The sequence below is a fragment of the Maylandia zebra genome, linkage group LG20 (genome assembly GCF_041146795.1).
Source record: "Maylandia zebra isolate NMK-2024a linkage group LG20, Mzebra_GT3a, whole genome shotgun sequence".
In the NCBI taxonomy this organism is placed as follows: Eukaryota; Metazoa; Chordata; class Actinopteri; order Cichliformes; family Cichlidae; genus Maylandia; species Maylandia zebra.
This window is the reverse complement of record NC_135186.1, coordinates 10198479-10218306: the sequence shown is the minus strand read 5'-3', so window position 1 is coordinate 10218306 and position 19828 is coordinate 10198479. Positions and strand designations below refer to the sequence as shown.

The window sequence follows — 19828 nt, the reverse complement described above, 5'->3', positions numbered from 1 at the left end:
CTGGATCCACGCAACTCTACCTCACTAACACATTAACACTTAATAGAAGAAAAGGTTTTCACATCATTCATGCAGTACCTCAGGCACACCCAAGAAGCCAAAGTCTTGGGGTAGGAGGGACAGATTGGTGAGGCGAATGCTGCTCTTGACTGACTGGTAAATGGAACAGTAGCCAAAGTCCACCTCGCTGTGGTCAAACTGCAGGTCTGAGGAGGTCACAATGGCGTGGACGGTGAAATGGGCAGGCTGCACCTGCACAAACATGAAGCATCTTTACATCTTTGTTCTCCAGACAAACATCTTTATATCAGTGAAGGTAAATCTGTCTTTCTTTTTTAAGTACAACATGGAATTTCTTTTAATTTCACTTTATCATAATATTGCTAACCTGCCCCAGAAAAAGTTTGGCTTATATAATACAACTCCACGGGCTGTCCTGAAAACTGTTCTGGTATCACTTTTTAAATCTTAATTATACATTATCATATTCTGAGTCAAAAACATGGGCATATTACAGACTGATGTTGCTTTAATTTACAAAGACTTCTCAAGTCTGTGAATTAACAGACAGATGCAGTTGAATTATCGAAAGAATCAAATTGATGTTTAACATCAGTCATGGCTAAAATCGAGCAATTTTTGTGCATTCGGTCATTTTTCATTACCCTGCACTGATAGAAATGCGTCTATGTTTGTGTGTGTGCGCGCGTGTGTGTGTGTGCAAGCCAAAACAGGGCTGTGGCTCAGAGTCGGCTTTACAAAGCACCGACCTAAGTACATTTTTTACAATTAGTTAGTCCTAGTCTATAATTTTTGAGGTCTGGTCATGTCTTTATTTCTCTTTCATGAACAGCTGAGCTCTCTAGCTTTTACAGGAAATGTTTCTCAGGCAGGAGTAAAACAGAACATTTGTTCGAGACTATTTTAAGCAGTGGATTAATACACATTTCATGCTCCAATGAGTATTCATGGAGGCAGGGTGATGTGTTTGAGATCCACTCAAAATAAAATTTGGTGTCACGTTTTTGTGAACAAATCAATGTGTATGAATTTGGAGCTCCTCGATGCAGAAAACTAAGTTTTGGAGCTCATTAGCCTCGTTAGCCTTATTCTCTGACAGCATTTAATTCATGTGAATTGTACTAGACAAGAGGCAATTTTGTTAAATTTTGTCAGGTTTTGTGAATTTTTCCCCCCAGCAGTATAAAGCAGATGAGCTTGTTTACTGCACCATTGATTTCCAGGCTGCTGTGATGTCTGGTGACCAGTTGGTGTATGTATGAATGTGTGTGTGTTTTCATGGTGTAATGCCAGGAGCTCATGACTAGGGGCAACAGCTTTGGTGCATCACAGGAACATCCTGGCCCGCTCTTTGGCTTCTCGTCAGAGCTACACCCCTTCCATGCCCCAGCCCTCTCCTCTCCACGTCCCAGTAAAGTCAGTGAATAGTCGCTGGCTGGGGAGGTAGAGGAAGGTGACAATTTGGCAAGTAGACTGTCCAGATTTAGATTTACTGAAAAAAAGCTGGCAAAAGCACAGCACGAATGTCTAAGCAGCTGCTCTGTGTTTTTAATAAACACTGTCTGATGATATGAAGGAATTCAGCTGCAGTTTCATTTCCTCTTGAGAGGAATGGTCCAGAATTTCCACTTATATCCTTGTAAACAGTAGCTGCATTAATGTGAATATATAATGATACATTTATGAACTAATGTCTTAGTACAATCCCCCAAAAGAGTGACAAAACAGGCCAAGAGATCCAGTCAAATACTGCCAGATAAGTGATTTTAAAATCAAAATCACAGACACCTGAGTCTCATTTATGCATCACACTAAGTTACAAAAAACAAGCAATAGATAAGATGCTGGCATCTTGTCTGTAGCGAGCATCACTGAGGCTCATGAATATCTTAGTACGTCACCCCTACTTGCGGCCCATATATTGATGTAAAAAAATCTAATTCAATTTGGCCCATGAAGTTACTTTTTTTTTTTAGGGTGGATTTGTTTGTTGTTGAAGTTCTTACAAATAAGTTCTTTAAAAAGCAAAAACTTATTTAACATGAAGGAAATATGAGCAGAGAGTACAAACATGTTGAGGGATTGGCTGTGTTAGCGTTTTTATTTTGTTAAATACGAACAAAGTTATAGCAGAAGTGCTGCCACGTGTCTGGCCAGAAAGAGAGTACCAATGTGTTTATTTGGTAGTTCAATGAAAGGCTTCAGTTGATTAAGAGTGAGAAAAAAAATGTGTTCACATTTGCAGTTTTGTCTTATTATACAATATTTGAAATGAAAAAACAAACAAAACACTATATGTTCGGAAATATTTGTGGGTATTTTCTTGTTTGTTTTGTACTACTTGGACACTAAAGTGGCCCTTCAGTGAGATGACAGGGCCAGCAGTGGCCCACAGCTCATTTAAGTTTGAGATCCCCGTCTTAGTATGTAGAATCATGTACTAAACCAACTATATTTCCCAGCAAACAACATTCATTTATTCAAACACGCTGCCAGAGCAGAACCTGAAGCAGAAATGTTAAACTCATTTTACACTGAGGGCCACATACAGCTTGCTTTGGTCTTAAGTGGGTTGGACCAACTTTTTTTCTGTAAGTTGAAAGATGTTTAACTACGTGTTTAATCAGTGAGATATTTAATATAAGAAAAAGAAGTGTAATTTCAATGGTATGTCTTAGTTTTTGTAGATGATGTAGTCAGTAAAAGAAATCTGTCAGCATGACTTAAACTGCAAGAAATAAATGTTTAAAATGACAGAAAAAGCACTGGCATGTTTTTGCCTAAGTTAATTAACAAAAAGCTTTCTTTTTAATTTACTCTGAAATCACTGTAAATATATACAGAAATTTCTCTTTTAGATAATGAAAAAGTTTTCTGTCATTTGCTTATTTGCTTTTACTTAATTACAATGTTTTTGTATCAATTACCATATGGGAGGTCTCCCCTCCTTCACATTTCCCAAAGCACTGCAATGGGCTGGATTGGATTCTTTGCTGGGCCAGTTCTAGCTGCCGGGCCTTATGTTTGACACCCCTGACCTAAAGCATCAGAGTACTACATCAACATGTGTACTGCTCTATATGTATGTGATGAAATCAAGAAAGATGACAACTGCCTTGGCTGCTGGGCAAGAGGTTTTAAGGTAGTCAAATTTTGCGCACAACAGGTACTCCATAATAAAAGAAGGGGATAACAAATACATCTGAAACCTACTTTACCATTTTTGTGCTACTGCAGACAGTTTCAGCAAAACTATATGGGATAACCTTTATGCTTGGCTTATTAGTGTCCATGGAATAACTGGGCCTTGGGGGTGGGAGATAATTTTAGCTTGTTACAAGCAAAATAGGTTACAACCTTCGCTAGCTGCGCTTCTGTTTAGGACAAAGTAGGACACTAGCACTGCACTACACGTTCAAGCCCACTGCTTTCAGGATCACATTGCTCTTATCTGCAGTATACGTGTATAGTACGTAACATGACACAAACCTGGCCTGCTACTTGCACTGTCATTGGAACCTCCAGGACTCCTGTGTCACTGTCAAAAAACTTTGCATCTTTGGACAGGGAGCGTCTGTGAGAAAGCAAAAAGGAAGGCGTGAGGAAGTCGCCATTTGTCATAAAAACAGCTTTATCTTCATGTTCACAAGCAGAAAAGAGCAAAGACATCAAGTAGAGGCTGAAAACAAACACGTAATCGCAACAGTGATTTTGATGCGTTTTTATTTGTTTTGTTAAAATACAAAAAATGCCATCTGTCAAAAGCCACAAGCCAGTGAAGAAAGAAAGAGAAAGATTCAGACCCTGAAGACCCATTACTTTACTTTAACCCACGACTGTAGGATCGGCACGCCGGGGAAAGCAGGAGAGAGATGCAGAGCGCGCCTCCACACTACTGTAGGTTGTAGCCATGGTGATGGGAGACGTAAGTATGATTCAAAGAGGACCAGTAGTCATGCACAGGCTTATGTAAAACTCCAGTCCCTCAATATCCCTCAGTGTCAAGAGCTGCTCTCGTGCTAGCACCAGTAAAAAACTGCATATATGCACGTATGCAGAATTCATTAGCATGTAAAAAAAAGAAAAGTGGTCAAATGTCAAATGCTGTTTGTGTCTTAGATCCACCCACCACCTCCTCTCTCCTTCTCCTAACATCCTTCAATTTTCTTCTCTGCTATTCCTCGCTTTCCCTCCCTTTCTCTCCTTTCAACTGCCTCCCTCTGTCTTTTCCTCTTTACACTCTTAATGCCGGTTGAAGGCTTGAGAGCTAATGCTGTAAATGTCATTGGTTTTAAGGCTCCCCAGATGCTAGTGTGTCTTTTCAAAGCGCTACAACCACCCTCGCCTTCAGCAAATCTGTCAGCTTCAAGTTCGAGGAAAGGTTTGTATTTCGTACGTCCCAGAAACTGCTCTACGACAACCCCATTCATGACTCAAAACCCACAAAGGTCACCTCCTCACCCATCAAAATTAAATCTCTGCAATTACAAAGTCCTTTTTTTCCCCCTGTATAGGTTGACCAATGAGTGCAGAGGGAGTATTTAAGGAAGCACTCTTGTTCTGCCTGCTAATAGAATCGCTGCTGGAGAGTCACTCTTGAATTAGCTTGGCAGGGCAGAGTGGAAAAGCCTGGTGGGGCGTCGCCAGGCCCATATGCTCGGGAGAATTTTGTCGATGGATAGGCTTTCAGATTTGTCAGTGTCCTAAACAGATTTGCTTGTGTGCTCTTCCTCTCTGCAGCCAGATTATCCACAGTCCAAAAGCAATTCTCCTCTATAGCCTTTATGGTACTTCAGAGATTAGTAGATGCAGTAAAACTCAAATGGTTGTTCTAACTTCCGAGCCGCAATGCAAATAACCAGAGTATTTCAAGTGAAACTACTGATATAACCTGTTCAATCCAGCAGGTGGTTTTTCTAATGACCAGCTTTAATCTATAACAGTGAGGAGGAAAAAACCAGAAGGAAGCCTGTTTTTCAGGGGACTTTATGAGCTTACAACACAGCGCTTCCTTTCGCTTGAGTAAAAATAATGTATTCACATAGAAAATATATACATTCCTCTTCAGTCTGCACTCGTATTTAGACTTCTCTTCACCATTAAAAAAAGTGATTATGAAAGGGATTACAGATTAAGAGGCTTAAGGATTTTTCACTGTGCAAAAACGGGCGGACGAGAATTACAGTAAATGACCATTAAGTAAAAAAACATAATGATGGGAAAGAAATAAGTTACGGAAGTTATTATGTTTGCTTGTTATCTTGAAACCCACTGCAGTGTGAACGTTTCTGATGAGAGTCGTGCGTTAGCAGTTAAAGTGCTGGCAGAACCATTCAGTCTAATCTGCAGTAATCTATCCTTGTAATCTCCCTTTTATCAGCTGGAACTGCCAGGGTTGGAGACATTGCCTGCTCTTCAGAGATTACACCTAAAACCACTAATTCGAGTAGTCCTGTTCAAATGATCCTGTCATCAGCAAAAACAGGGAAACAAATTTCCATGAGTTAGATTGAAATTCTCCACAGGCACAACCTAAGAATGTGCTTTCCTTTTCTGTGGGACAGATTTTAGAAGAAGCCAAAATTTAGGACCAAAAGAGCCAGCTCACATGGCATGGTAATGCATCTATAACGGTGCGGCGTGTAACGTTTCAAGACATATTTAGTATGTTACAATAAAGTACAATATGTAAAAGAAAGGGAAACTCTCAAATTCAAAGCAATTTTGATTGTAGCTTTTGTGCTGGCAGTAAATGACAAAGTAAAAAGACTAAACAACCCTCCGCCGAACAGAAATGAGCTAACACGAACCGAATATCGGGCGGCACAAATGTCACGAAACAAAATGGCAATCACTCTGATTCCGTCAGCGTCCATCTGAATTCAAACGAGCAGCATTCCTCTTCATCGAGCGGGATCACAAACATGTGAACCATTAGATTTAGTACAGTACAGAGGGGATTATGCTGCACATGGAAGAATGTGAGGCAAAAGAGTGAGTGGGCTAGATGTGACAAATAAAGGTGGAGGAAGACAGGCAGCGAGGGCTGAAGCAAGAAGAGATGCTGAATGATGTGGGCAGGCTAAGCACAATCCCTCGGAGCAGGAAGCAAGAATGTGCTCACCCTCTCCCAAAAGCCTGAGGAGGGGAGGCAAGAAGGAAACACCTGTATAAAGAATGAAAGCTATGAGTCATTTGTGAATCCAGATTTAACAGTGTGTGAGTGTGTGCGCGGATTAGACAGTGAGTGAAAGCAGTGCTTCTAATGAGGATTTGGAAATCCAATGATAATCCCTGGCTGAAGGAATTGGCAATGCCATCTTAAATGACACACCGCCACAGCATAACACAAAAGCAAACCTACCAAAAATCAACAGATTGGGAGGCGAGATCCAACCATGACAGAGATGACACATACAGGGACACAGCTTGATGACATGCTGGAAACATACTTGTTTTCCAATCCCAGTGAGAATCATGTGAGTTTCTGCTGTGGATGAAGGACACTGTTTGGGTCCTTGGGGTATCTTAAAGGAGAATTAAAATCTTATTTTGTAAAGCTTTAGCCACCTTTTGAGACCATACTTACCTACAGAACGGGTTTATGTCTTTGAGAGACATAAACCCCTGATAATCTTTTAAAAACCCAGATCATCGTTTAATAAAACTCACTGGTGTTTTGAAGATACATACAAAACCCTTAAACACTCAGTTTAAAATTGTATTTCATGCATTTAGCTCACAAGTGGAAGTGAGACATATCTCTGTTTCCACCTGTGTCTATCACGTGTGTCCAAGGTGTCCAACTGACTACTCGTGTTCAGTCTGTCTACGTCACTTCCAGTGAAAGGGCCTCCACGCACAGCCCTTTGTCCATCTGTCACTGGTCAAGCTCCAGATTTGTTTAGTAAGGGCTAAGCACTAATAGACATATATTCCAACTGCTGAGATTGTCAGGACTTTTTGTGACACATGCCAAAACAAAAAAACAAGATATTTTCCTGATATGTCCTTGTTGGCAACACATCATAGCACAGTACAGTTCACACTACAAAAAGAGATGTGTCCAAATATGTCTCACAACACCTCATTAAGTTTTTGATTGATCTGATCATAAGTAGGGTTCCTACATATTAGATTTAAGACTTTTTAAGGCACTTTTTTTGCCACTTCGAATGAAACTTAGTGTCACGGACCCGGCTCTGGAGGACTCGGGGGTCCGTGAGCAGTTTGTTGTTATTATTATTATTATTATTTGGGGATGTGTGTTTTTCTGCACTATGCTGTGTTATTCTGTGTTCCACTCATTATATGTATAGGCAGGGTGTGGGTGTGTACATGTATTACTGGGGGTGTGGCCACATGCAGGCCTGATGGGTGTGGCCCTGCAGGAGGACTGGCCACACCTGAAGTTCCTGCCACACACCTGTTGTTGATCAGGGCTCGTCAGGGGGGAGCTACTTAGGAGAGTGTTGGAGCTCCCACTGGTGTGGGGTTGTCTTCGCAAGTTAGTGTGTGTGTGTGTGTGTGTGTGTGTGTGTGTGTGTGTGTGTGTGTGTGTGTGTGTGTGTGTGTGTGTGTGTGTGTGTGTGTGTGTGTGTGTGTGTGTGTGTGTGTGTGTGTGTGTGTGTGACGGTGCAGTTCGTGTATGCCTGCCAGGGTTGGTGTTAATGGCTGTTTCTGTGGTTTTTCCGCAGGTGGAAGAGTGGATCAGAACGGCGGCACGCACGGGGTGTGCGAGAACACAACAGCAGGGAGCACGAGCACAGACGGGAGTCAAGGGAGCAACTGGGATTTATTGTGTTTACAGCTCTCAATGTAAATAAATGCACTGTTTGCACACAGAGCTCTGCGCCTGGGTCCTCTTTCCCCATATCCCCACGGTCTGCCAGCCAGACCGTGACACTTAGGGTTAGAGCCACAAATTGTTTTTGTACTTCACTCAACTTGCAATCTACTTGCACATTATACCAAACATGTCCTTGTTAGATCTGTAAAAAAACAACTAATTGAGGCCACTTGGTTGAAACTGCCGCTTCCAATTGCACCACACTCTTGCTACAAAAAACAATACAACATGCCTTGTATACAGCTGGCAGTCAGGTTTTGGCTATGCAGCAAAATCTTAAAAAATGCACATACCATCTGCTACCTATCAATGATATAATACAAGTGTACATTCAGTAAAAGGTGTATTCATTTTGTCTTGATCTGTGATCATATACCTTTTTCCTTGACAAAAATAATAAATAAACACATTTAGAACTGATTCTAAACAGGATATTATCTTGTTAATATACAGTCTGTGTATCAGACTGTGACATAATTACCTGAGAGAAAATAAGGATAATAAACACAGGATGTTAGACTGAAAAATGAAGCAACACAGCAAAACAATTTAATGCCAGACTTACACTTAGTGATATTCTGTTCTCAGAATTTACCGTGCTGAGCTTAATGTTCTAATAATGGATCTACAATCTACAAATAAACAAGATTTACCACTATGAGAACAGTGAAAACAGTGTGGGCCACTCAGAGCACACGGATCTATGTCTGGTGTCTTAGGTTATATAAGCAGATTCAGGACCATCATATAAGCAGTGGTGAATCGTGAATGCATTGAGGGATGAGAGGAGCTTGATACTAACAAAAAGAGGCAGAATAAATGCAGAGTTAGAGCTGGAGAAGTGAAAGAGCACAGAAACACAGAGGATTGCAGAGAGAGAGAAAAACCCAAAGAGAAAGAAGTATAATTAAGCACAGAGGTGATAGGCCAGGAAAAAGAGAAGTATGTGTGAGCGAGTGGGAGAAGACGCCACAGAAGCAGGAGAGAGAGACAGAGAGAGAGATGGAGTGATGAAGTGTGATACAGAGCGAGTAGGGAGGGGGTGAAGCTGTAGTTGTGTTAGTGCTCATGAAGGATGCACCATCTCAGCAGCAGCACAAGTAAAGCTGGACTCTAATCCTCGCATTAAAAACCTCTGCTGATTCGCTAAGCCAGATTACTGACATTTTCCCACTTTCCTCTACTGCCACCCTACTGTACGATGACCACTGCATGCCCTTAACTTTTGTCATTTGCAACGAAAATGACCTCCTGTTATTTATTTATTTATTTATGCATACACAAATGTCTTTTCAGTTATCAATACGCAAGGCTGTTGAACTGTGAAACGAGAAAAAAAAGGAGTGTGGGCAGAAGAATACTGACACCCACACAGAGTTTTTACCGCACGCCTCTCATATTTGCCCTGGGGGTCCCCTTGTCCGCTCTCCTGGCATTCAAACCACAGTTCAGCTCCTGGCTCTCCATCTAAATTTAGAGCCTGTATTGTTCTTGAAAGAATTACCACATCCTTCAAAGTCATTAGAAACCATTATCACAAGCCTTCATGCCCCTGCGATTAGAGGGCAGGTGTGTTGTACAAACTCTTTTATACCTGCTGGCTGCTGACAGGCTTCAGATTGTTGCCTTTTGTAACTCTGTAAGACTCCTCCGTTTACTTGCTTTGGAAAAGGGAATTGTGTCAAAAAAGCGTTGTAGTAAACTAGTAACAATATCACAACAGATTTCTGTAGCCAGCCACAACACAGGGAAACACGATTTATAGACAAAAAGTAAGCTAGCATAAATTGTTGTGTAAAATCGACGCAGTGAGTGCTCATCACAGCTTCTTTAACTATTTTGTTCATTGTTTTCTGCCACAAAAGCTATTAAACTAGGCGGCTTAAACTGGCAAATGAGGGTTGAGATGGTGGGCTGTGTTATACTTAATAATTGTAGTGCACATTAATCCACTATAGCACTGACTGTGAGGCACAGATGGAAGCTAAGTTGCCCAGGGTACATGGATAGTAGTTGATAAAACAGAGTGAGAGAAAACCGGTAGTTTATTTCCCACTTTGCAGCCTGGAGAGCAAGAGAGCACTGTTAACATTGTTCACTTCAACAACCTGTGATCTAGCTTTCTATAATCCCTAGTCAGTGGGCATAAGTGGAAGGATATCAGCTAAACAGGTAAAGCAGTATTAAGTAATAAGATTTATCTGGTTCACAGAAATTGATATGCATGTTGACTTTTGTTGAACTGTTTTCGTATGTGCAAAATGGCTAACACCAACAGTAGGCTAATATGATAAGTTAGCTAAGTTAACAGTTGTAGTTTTTGTTCTTAGAAGCTTTTAAAATGAACATGAACTGTCCCGTCATAACAGTGTATCGATTTCTTCTTTACTATAATCACCTGCTTTTTTAAAACATTAAGTGTGCAGCGTACATAATCTACAGCAGCTTTTCCACAGAAAAACTGTTTACCCTTTTTAAGAAGCAGATTACACAAAACTGTAAGCCAGGATCAAAATATATTACAACTTCTCTTTGGGGTGAAACAGTTTGCACTTTCATAGAAGGCTGAGAGAATCTTAACAAGGTTATTCTAAAATAAGATTATCACTGCTCCAGTGGTTCCATTATCATTGCATCCTCTGTGTGTCCTTCCTTACCTCGGGATGAACTTCAGTTGGGCACTAAAGCTTGATTGAGCCTGGATGAAGCCGGTCTTTGGTAGGATCTCCATGTGCTTCCTCATGTCCTGACATACCTCAAAGGTCAGTTTCAAAGCTGTGCTGGCTCTGCCATGCAAAAAATATACATATAAATACATAATCCATGATATATAAAACACAGGCAACAATATACAAGAATACTTTATTTTACTGACATAAAGGTAAAGATGGCAGTTCCACATTATCTGAAGCGGATCTCAGATGTTAAATACTCAGAATGGACAATTAACTGTCTGAGCGTCCACATAAGAAGCAGGGGCTGTTGTGGAGGACCACATTAAAAAGCTTATAATGAGGTAAAATTAATAATGAGCAAAAGTGAGTTGAGCTTATTGGTTCAGTCCTCCCCAATGTACATATATTTTACATTTCGCCCTAAAACTTCTTCTGTTTGAGGTTAATTCATTTTTTAGTTAAAAGCTAGATTCTTTGTTTTCACACTGTCACCAAGTGGTTGCTCAAAGGGGAATTGTTGGGTTTCTCTCTAAAAAATGGAGTGAATTGCACTGAGATATCCTGTATGATTTGGTGTCAGATGAATTAAAACTGAAGTTAAAGACTAGGCTGGGCTGATCATAATAAGGAATCCAGATTGTATTGTATCGTCTGTTAATGTAAAGTTTGTCAGGTAATTTTATAACTTCTAGTTTTTGGATTCCTCAGACAAACATGCCTCCAAATGAGTCCCTTTTTTTTGCTCTTTCAAGTGTAATAACCAAAAGTATGATGAAACCCTGTTTAAACCTGCTATCCTTCGAGGACTCAGCAGGTACTGAAAGAATTTGGTCTCAGTGACACCCACAGAAAATGTCTTTTATGGAGAAATCTACCCCAAATCAGTATAATTTAAGTGACCTAATTTCCACAAGCTTCAACAGATGGTTGTGCCCGTGGCTGCAAGCCTCAGTTATAGCTGAGGCTTGTGATATAAATGGCTCGTCACCTTGGGAATTTCTCCAACACATCCAATACAGCCCACACCTTCAAAAAACAATGACAGTACAGACAAGCTGAAAACACAGTTTGCTGGAGGTGACACGTGTATACATAATATTTTGTTGTGCTTGCTTTCATCTTCAAAAGACACAAAGGTGAGCCTTTAGCGAGCTGTGGCCAAATAGACTGAGGGACCCGTCATTATTTGATTCTCCTCTCAAAAGAACTGGCCCACTTTGAACAGGGAGGTCAGCCAGATGGTTGTTTCCCCGAGGCAAGGACTCACAGGGACACTTGGGGGATATTAAGTTGCTATCTTTATGCCAGCTAAATGACAGCCTTCAAATTGCTGGCAGAGGCATAATCATGGCTACATAACAATTTAGGGTAATTAGGGATTTTAATTAACATGGGCATTTAACTCAACCTGTCTTGATTTTACTGGCAGGCAGTGACCAGTTTATTTTTGAAGCAATGCTTAGTGGAGATCCACAGAAGTATTAATACTGTGTAATGCAGTGATATTTTAGGCAAAAAAGAAGTAAAGGTTTGCATGTTATTGCATAACAGCAACTTTAAGATGCACATGATCAATTTTAAATATGTACAACAGTTTGAAGAAGTGAAGGAAGGTCCATAACAAAACGGCATTCCCATTTTGCGTGAAAGAACTTGACGCACAGACCTAACCTCCACACTATCAAACAACATCACCAGAGTGAAGACAAAGTGAAAATAGTGTTGAATATATGACTATAGATATGATATTTCCTCTGGGTTTGGTTTAGTTTATGCAGGTGGTCTCATGCATGTGCTGTGGGTTTAACAATAATGCATTCTTTATAACAAGTTAAATAAAAATCACTGGAACTACTTGCAGTTGGATGCCTGCCTGGGCTAGTTTTAGGCAGTTACTATATAAATTAATCTAGCTAGTAACTTTTTTCACGTTCTTTCACTATATTTAACATCAGTTTCTACTCTTCAGTGCCAAAAACTTTAAGCAAATGCTAGGTTAGGCGAATGGACAAAAGAGCTCATGTCTCTTATCAAGAATAATGCAGCAAAGAGAGGCAACATAAAAACACAACCTTTTACTGCCTTAGTGATTCACAGAAGCTCCAGCAGGCTATGAAACGTCTGTAAAAAACTCCCACTGTGACCCTTTGGGGGCTCCGTAAAAATAGTCCTAAAAAGTTAAACTTTCTTTTATTAGAGCCACATAATAATGCTACTCATTACAATCATCAAGGTTTAGTGGGAATGATATCAGGTCATGTTGCAGAGAGGTTACTCATGCTGAGTCTACATAGAGTGCTGAATAACCAAGTGCCTGGACTCCGAGTGCCCACGGCTGCAGCAGTGGCTCTGCCTTTTCTTAAAAGAGACAGGTGGCTGTGCTTGCATACTCCACATGTACTCCAAAGCCCCATGGGAGACCAAGCCTTCATGGCAAGCGCTCTAGGCAACTGTCCCCATAATGCAGCACTGTCTCCTTTTATCCCACATATTATATATAAATAAAACTAACCTGCCAGAAGAACTGTTTTCTTTATAAGTATTTACTGTATGTTGCTATTTTCACATAAAAAGTAAAGAAAAAAGGTTAACTTGATCTCATTCCTCAGGCCAAACTAAACAGGTCTCAGACTGAGACTAAGATAAGGTACAGTTGGCGCATTAGAAATATAGAAAAGGGAGAAAAATCAAGGACAGAAGGCTTTGTGAAATAAAGAAGCAGGGTGGTTGTGTTTTTGTGGCTGGGTTTGGGCAGGAGCGCTCAACTCCCCATCTGGTGCCAGCAAAGGAGTATTTGAAAGTCGGGGCTGAGTGTTTGAAATATTAAAAAAGAAAACACCCTGCCAACTGTGTTCAGAGTATTCCAATCACCGGCTCACAAGCCAAAGTCAAACACTGCACATTTTAAAGCTTCCTAAAAAAATACTTTCAATTAGTAGGAGTGATATTCCAATCACTGGCTCACAGACAAGATGGACATATTCAATTATGCTTTGTGCTTTTCTCTTAAAAAATCTGTCACAAACTTGGGAGGACTTGTGGGATATCTACTAACTACTTAAAGAAAAAAAAAGTGACAAATTCCATGATGAAAGCAGCAGCTCTCCTATTGTTTTCCCCCCAAAAGCCTGCCAAGCTATTTTGTGTTCAAATTATTGTCTTGGAGGCAGAGTGACATATTGCACGGTTTGCTGGTGCAAGCATTAGCATTTTTTTTTTAACTTTAAAAGCTGCACTTCACACTGACACTGTCATCGTCATGTTGTCATACGTGCTGGTGTGCCAGCGGACCAGATGGCATTTGTCACAAATCCCCTACCCCCACACATGCACTACCTCCCCCACATGATGTGACACAATGACTGGCTAGGTGATGGACCTCACTGCTGCAAATGCTACTGCCCCTGGTGTATTCCTAACCTCATGTGCTCATCATAATGCATCACATCCATAATCAAAGAGGATTTACTTCTGTTCTGTGCTACAGTATCGGTCAAAGAGGACTGTGGCGATGCCATGCTTTGTTTAGGAACATTTATCCGTTAATTCATCTCTATTATATTTCATCCACGCGTTGAATTGTTAAATGTCTCAAAGCGCTACTTGGCTGTAAGCGTAGTTAGGCGGAGAGTTTGATGTTGGACTGAAAAGTAAGCGGGCCCTGTCAATTTTAAGGGATTTCCTTGAGCCGTTTTGCTGTGAAAATGTCTGTTTTGGCAGAGACTGAGTATATGAGGGAGTTTTAGTAGTGCATTCAGCAGATAAGCCAGCATGCTACATCAGCAGTCCACGCCACTTTCCAAACTCTATTTCAAGGATGTTTCTGAGCATAGCAACAAATAAAATGGGAATATGACATGCACCACTCATTTCTAGGTTGAGGGTTTCGTATATCTTGTTAAAAATATAAACTTTAAGATGCATTTCATTCCTTCAGTTAAAATAATATTCTAACAATATAGGCAACAGTTAAGAGACTTATATGGGCTGGGTGGATGAAAGGGCTATTTAGTAAAAATCATTACCCTGCTGGCCTCACTCTTGTATGTATTTTGTAAAACACTGAGGGGACAACCACTTTTTAGGATTTGGTGTTCATGAATTTACTGAAGTTATGTTGTTTTTGTAAACCCGGGCAGTGTACTTCTTTTTGCATGACTTGTTTCCTAGAAACACATGTCTACTGGCTGTGCATTAGGCAATTTTCACAGTAATACGCTGCAGTACAGAGAAAAGCATTGGTTCACATCACACTGACTTTGCACAGCTCTTACAAAGACAGCTATGTGCTTATATAGTGCATCCACTGACTTTCAAAAAGATAAATTCCACGTGCTTTTTTTTTTTATCAGTCTGGGCATATATTTGAAAAACGTCTAAAGAAAGAAACACAGATCTTTCCCTCTATGTATTAAATGCCACCATAATGTTAAACAAGCCTTAAGCAGTATTCTTGCATCACATACTGGAACAGAGCATAATCTGTTTCTCTGCCATATGCTGTCATGGCTATCTATATAGTCTTTCTACCAAATTAGACATTTTATTGTGATGAAGACGCTTTAACAGGCCACCTGTTGCATAATGTTGCATTGGTTAAATGTCTACAAAAGTGGCTATTATAATAACACTCTTAACTGACATGCATATAAACATGGTACTAAATTGTTTCATATTGCACTTTACCCAGAGACAGGTACCTTATATTGTCATATTACTATTGTATGTCTAAATCTGTCATATTATTGCTATACACTGTTCACACAGTGTTTAGGCTTTAGTCTCATGTAATTAAAATGACTTAAACTAGTATTACACACACACACACACACACACACACACACACACACACACACACCAGCCTTTTATGACTGAAGGGTAAAAGCCATTGTTTATCCCACGCTGAGGTCAGCTTCACAACTCTTACACTTAACTTTTCTTGAGACTCTAGTTGTCATTGGTCATGCAGAATAGCATGCCTTGTTAGCAATACAACACATAACGCTGATGATTATTACAAAGATATGGATACAAGTAGAGCTGGGCGATAGAACGATAACGATATGTATCGCGATATAACTTTTTCTCGATAGAAAAATTAAACTATTGCGATAGACATTGCCGCTCTTGTCCTCTTAAAAAAAAAAGAGCAGCCAATCCAAATTACGTACCGCAGAGCCGAACCAATCACAGCCGCAGCGTCACGTCACGTGACTAGTTACTACAGCACAAGTGCCAAGCTGCACATGTGTATTTGTTTGGGAAGCAGCCAGCCACCATACCGCCCGGGTAATGGAGGAAATGAGTGTGCCGACTAGAAAAATCAACCGAGCGTGACCGAAGGTTACCGAAGAGAAAACAGATGATGGTTCCAATGCCGGAGAGATTGTCGAACGGAAGAGCCATAGAAGTTCCGTAGTGTGAAGGTATTTCGGCTATTTCAAGTCTGACAAAAAACAGAGTAGCGTGCACTGTAAATTGTGCCGAAAGCAAGTCTGGAAATACAATAAACTGGTGCATGCGCTACGTCCACACGTACCCGGGTATTTTTGAAAACGCAGATTTTTCTATGCGTTTGCACCTTTCGTCCACACGTAAACGGCGTTTTTGGTCACTGAAAACGAAGATTTTTGAAAACTCAGTTTTTGCATTTACGTGTGGACTAGAAAAACGGAGAAAACGCAGCGTCAAAGGTGTGCGCATTTTTTGACGTCACACTGTGCGCCACGTTATTGTTTCGGTGAAATGAATTTCTACAATACTGTTACTGTTAATTCTACTCTCTGCAGTGTTTAAATGCTTACATATACACACAGTTACTGTCCCTCCACACATACGACTCAGTTCTGCTTCTATGCCCCAGCTTTGTTTACTTTTTCCCACCGAGGCTTCTAGACTTCTGATTGGCCAACATTTCTGCACGGTTAGGAATCTAGCTCCACCTGCTGCTTTGGCATGTTCATAGCAGCGTTTTCCTTCATTTCTCCCTTTATGTGTGGACGGGATTATTTTTTAAAACGAAAACGGAAAATCTCCGTTTTCAAAAATACCCGTGTACGTGTGGACGTAGCCTCAGTCTCTGACTGGAAGCGCTAATTCGTCATTCGGCTTTTGTCAGACTAAAATAACTGTTAAAACTGTTTGAAAAGCTCAGCTATACAACAAGGAGAGATTGAGAATTTCCTTTTAGTTCTCAGTTTATTTGATATTGACAAAAGTTAGTCAATTTTGTCTGTTCTTCTGTAAAACAAACTAAGATTTATTTTTAGAATTAATATTTTGTTTCTAAGTGGAATTGACAATTTAGTAGTCTGTTTCGTTTGTTCTATTTTGAAACTTAAACGCTTTAGCGGCTGCCTTTTGTGTAGTTTGCAATATTTGCCTTTATTTATCTGAAAAAGTCTCATGTTCCTTAAGTACATCTACCCTGTTGAACTTATTATGGGAAATAAATATTTAAATAAAAACAAGCTGCTGATTATTTCACATTTTACTTGTGAGCAACGGCACATTTAAATCTTACAAATATAGTTATTTGGCTTATATCGTGATAGATATCGTTATCGCCTGAAATGAAAAAAACATATCGTGATATGAAAAAATCTTATATCGCCCAGCTCTAGATACAAGGGTGCTTTAGTTTTCTATAAACATTAAATGTCTCAGATACAAAACTATTTGAGATGTCCTGTACTTAACTGAACATTATTATCCTTTAAAAAAATGTATTCAGTTATGAAACTACTCTATAACATTTCCTTGTTAATTCTTACAAACTCTAAAGAGAGTGGGGAAAGTTGTAGCTAAGTTATTTTTTTTGCAAACAAAAAACAAAAAATGTGTTGTTTTTTTTGTGCTTTTTTTTAAAATACACGTAGAACTAAGATATAATGTAAATCTAATGAATTCTGAATTGGTCACTGTTTTAACTTCAGATGCAAATCACCTTGGAAACTAGTGATAACGAATGGTTTTATACATTTTGTTCCAATACTTAGCATTAAAGACCACTACATTGTGTAAGCATTCAACAAATTGTAATAAACTGTCACTTGTGCATAAGAGGTTGATGTGTAGACCTTCTGAATCAAAGTAATGAGCTCCTTCTAAATGTGAAACAGCTGGACATCAGCTTGACCAGATGAGAAGGTTTACAACCATCTCAGGCTCTGGGACTTACCTGCTTTGGACAATGATGGTGTCTTGATAAAGGCGGTCAAACATGCAGATCTTTAGGTCAATGTTGGGCTGAAGTACCCATACAGGCATGCTGACTGCCACACCTCTCACATGGATGGGTATCTGTTTGAATGAGTCCTCAGTCACATGCACTAAACATATCATTTGATTCATTTACTCTATGGCTTTGTAAACTATAAATGTGTCTGCTTCCTAAGTAATTCACAAGACTAAAAAACAAGCTGTTTCTTACTGGTTTGCTGGTTTTATCAGAGAATTTAAAGGAGAAGTCCAGTCTGGTCTCTCCTGGAATGGTTGGAGTGAAAATAATTTCCAGTTTGACACTTTCAAATGACCCGATCTCTCCCCCGCGTACCTGAACATGGACAGACATACTGTTGATACTGCACTTCTCTTACATTAAATGTGTAGTTACACATCTTTATACTGACAAAAGTTTAGTTTTACCTGATGACACAAAGGTATTCCTATACATGAAGGAGAAAGTGAAAGCTGTGGTGCAGTTATGTAACATTAAAAGGTATGCAGGCATACACTCGTGTACATACAGTGAAGGCAAACTGTCAAGGTGGTGAGAGCGTAATAAACGAAAATGAGTAATAAACCAATGATGCAGCAAGTGCCTCAGTACTGTGGCATCATGATAGTTTGATGGATAATCTGCCATTTAAGACACCAGCCTTCAACCACACAATGTGGAAATATCAGTCAAAATGACAACGATCGAGCCGAGGGCATGCAGGCGCACGCAACACACACAGTCGCAATAATAGCAGAGGGAGAGGTGATGCACCATTAGCCCCCCACCAGAGAGACGTAATGAACCCTGAAAAGTCTAGAATTTCACATGGGCCACAAGGCACACACAGCATCATTGCTAAAAACAAAACAGAGAAGCAGAGTCTTTCAACGACACACAATAGTGACAAAATGTCGACTTTCCACTCAAAATTTTTCAGAATCTGGGCAGATTTCTGGCACCTCAGCTATAAAAATGCAGTCCCTTTATGATTTGACAAGAAGAAGATTCATGCTCCAAAGAAGATGGACCATTTTTGACTGACTCACAGCCCTCACCCTTGACTCAATACTTTAATTTAATTCAGCCTGTCGCTATTAGAACAGACATGCTGACTTTCTTCCTACAAGACTATCCTCAAGTCTTGTTCTATCTTCCTAAGAGCAGTCAAATATACAATATGTTGTTTACTGAATCTCAAAAAACAACATATTGAAAAACTACCAGTATATCATAGTCATGAGGGTTTTTTCTATGAAACCACAGAAACACCAAAGCTAGATTACATAACAGTACTACTACTAGCAACAATTGTATACCAGACTATAAATATTAATGTATAGCTGTAACTAGCCCAGGCAAAATGTGTTTCAGCACAAAAGACCGGGCTTCTTGCGACCTCGTAATGAGCTTTTGGGGTATGACTTTGCAAAACTCTGTATAGTTACCTTACTTAACAGAAGTCTATGCATTTTCCAGTCTATGCTATTTCTGGATATTTAATAGATAAAAGAATACTTTAGAACAGCGGTCCCCAATCCCAGTCCATGAGGGCCGGTGTCCTTTTTGAAGTAGGACTGAAAACTTACATCTCTTAGTTTTATGTCACTGGAGTCTGAGGGGGTCTGGTCTGTCTGAGTGTCCAAATCAGATGAAAGACAAGCTCCAGGAACAGTTTTCACACCCTCTGACACTGCCATACACACAGATAAAAGTCACAAATGCAAGTCATCTCAAAGTTTTATTGTTGAGCAGTTACTCTAAGTGGGCACCTTGTACGGACTAACACTAAAACAATAATGGTGAACCTGTAATTGGTTGATGGAAGAGCAGAGTAATAAGTGATAAGTAAGAAGAAGTAATACTTGGCCTCATTGTAGCAGTATTTTTAGTGTACGCTGGAGGAAAATTAGAAATATCATTTAAATCCAGACAAATAGGCCCTCTGACAAATAACACTGTTTTTCCTCTTGGACACGTGTGGAACATTTTTATGCCAATCTGCAATCTGACCTTTATTTACTAATCTGTGACACAGAAAACATATTGGACAAAATGTACTAC

The 19828-nt window shown here is 39.9% G+C and overlaps 1 protein-coding gene across 7 annotated transcripts in view; it reads right to left on the bottom strand.

Annotated features, from left to right (window-relative positions):
• Positions 1–19828, bottom strand: part of cfap74 (cilia and flagella associated protein 74) — a 54093-nt gene that overhangs the window by 13646 nt on the left and 20619 nt on the right. For 6 of the 7 annotated variants that reach the window (XM_076878497.1, XM_076878493.1, XM_076878496.1 and 3 more), the window contains 7 exons: positions 19354–19457; positions 17978–18100; positions 17726–17847; positions 10528–10656; positions 3511–3595; positions 2949–3059; positions 79–252 (listed from right to left, as the gene is read on the bottom strand). In XM_076878497.1, the coding sequence (XP_076734612.1) occupies positions 79–252; positions 2949–3059; positions 3511–3595; positions 10528–10656; positions 17726–17847; positions 17978–18100; positions 19354–19457 (848 nt within the window). The remainder of the gene's footprint in view (positions 1–78; positions 253–2948; positions 3060–3510; positions 3596–10527; positions 10657–17725; positions 17848–17977; positions 18101–19353; positions 19458–19828) is intronic. The other variant, XM_004570938.2, reaches the window with a different exon arrangement.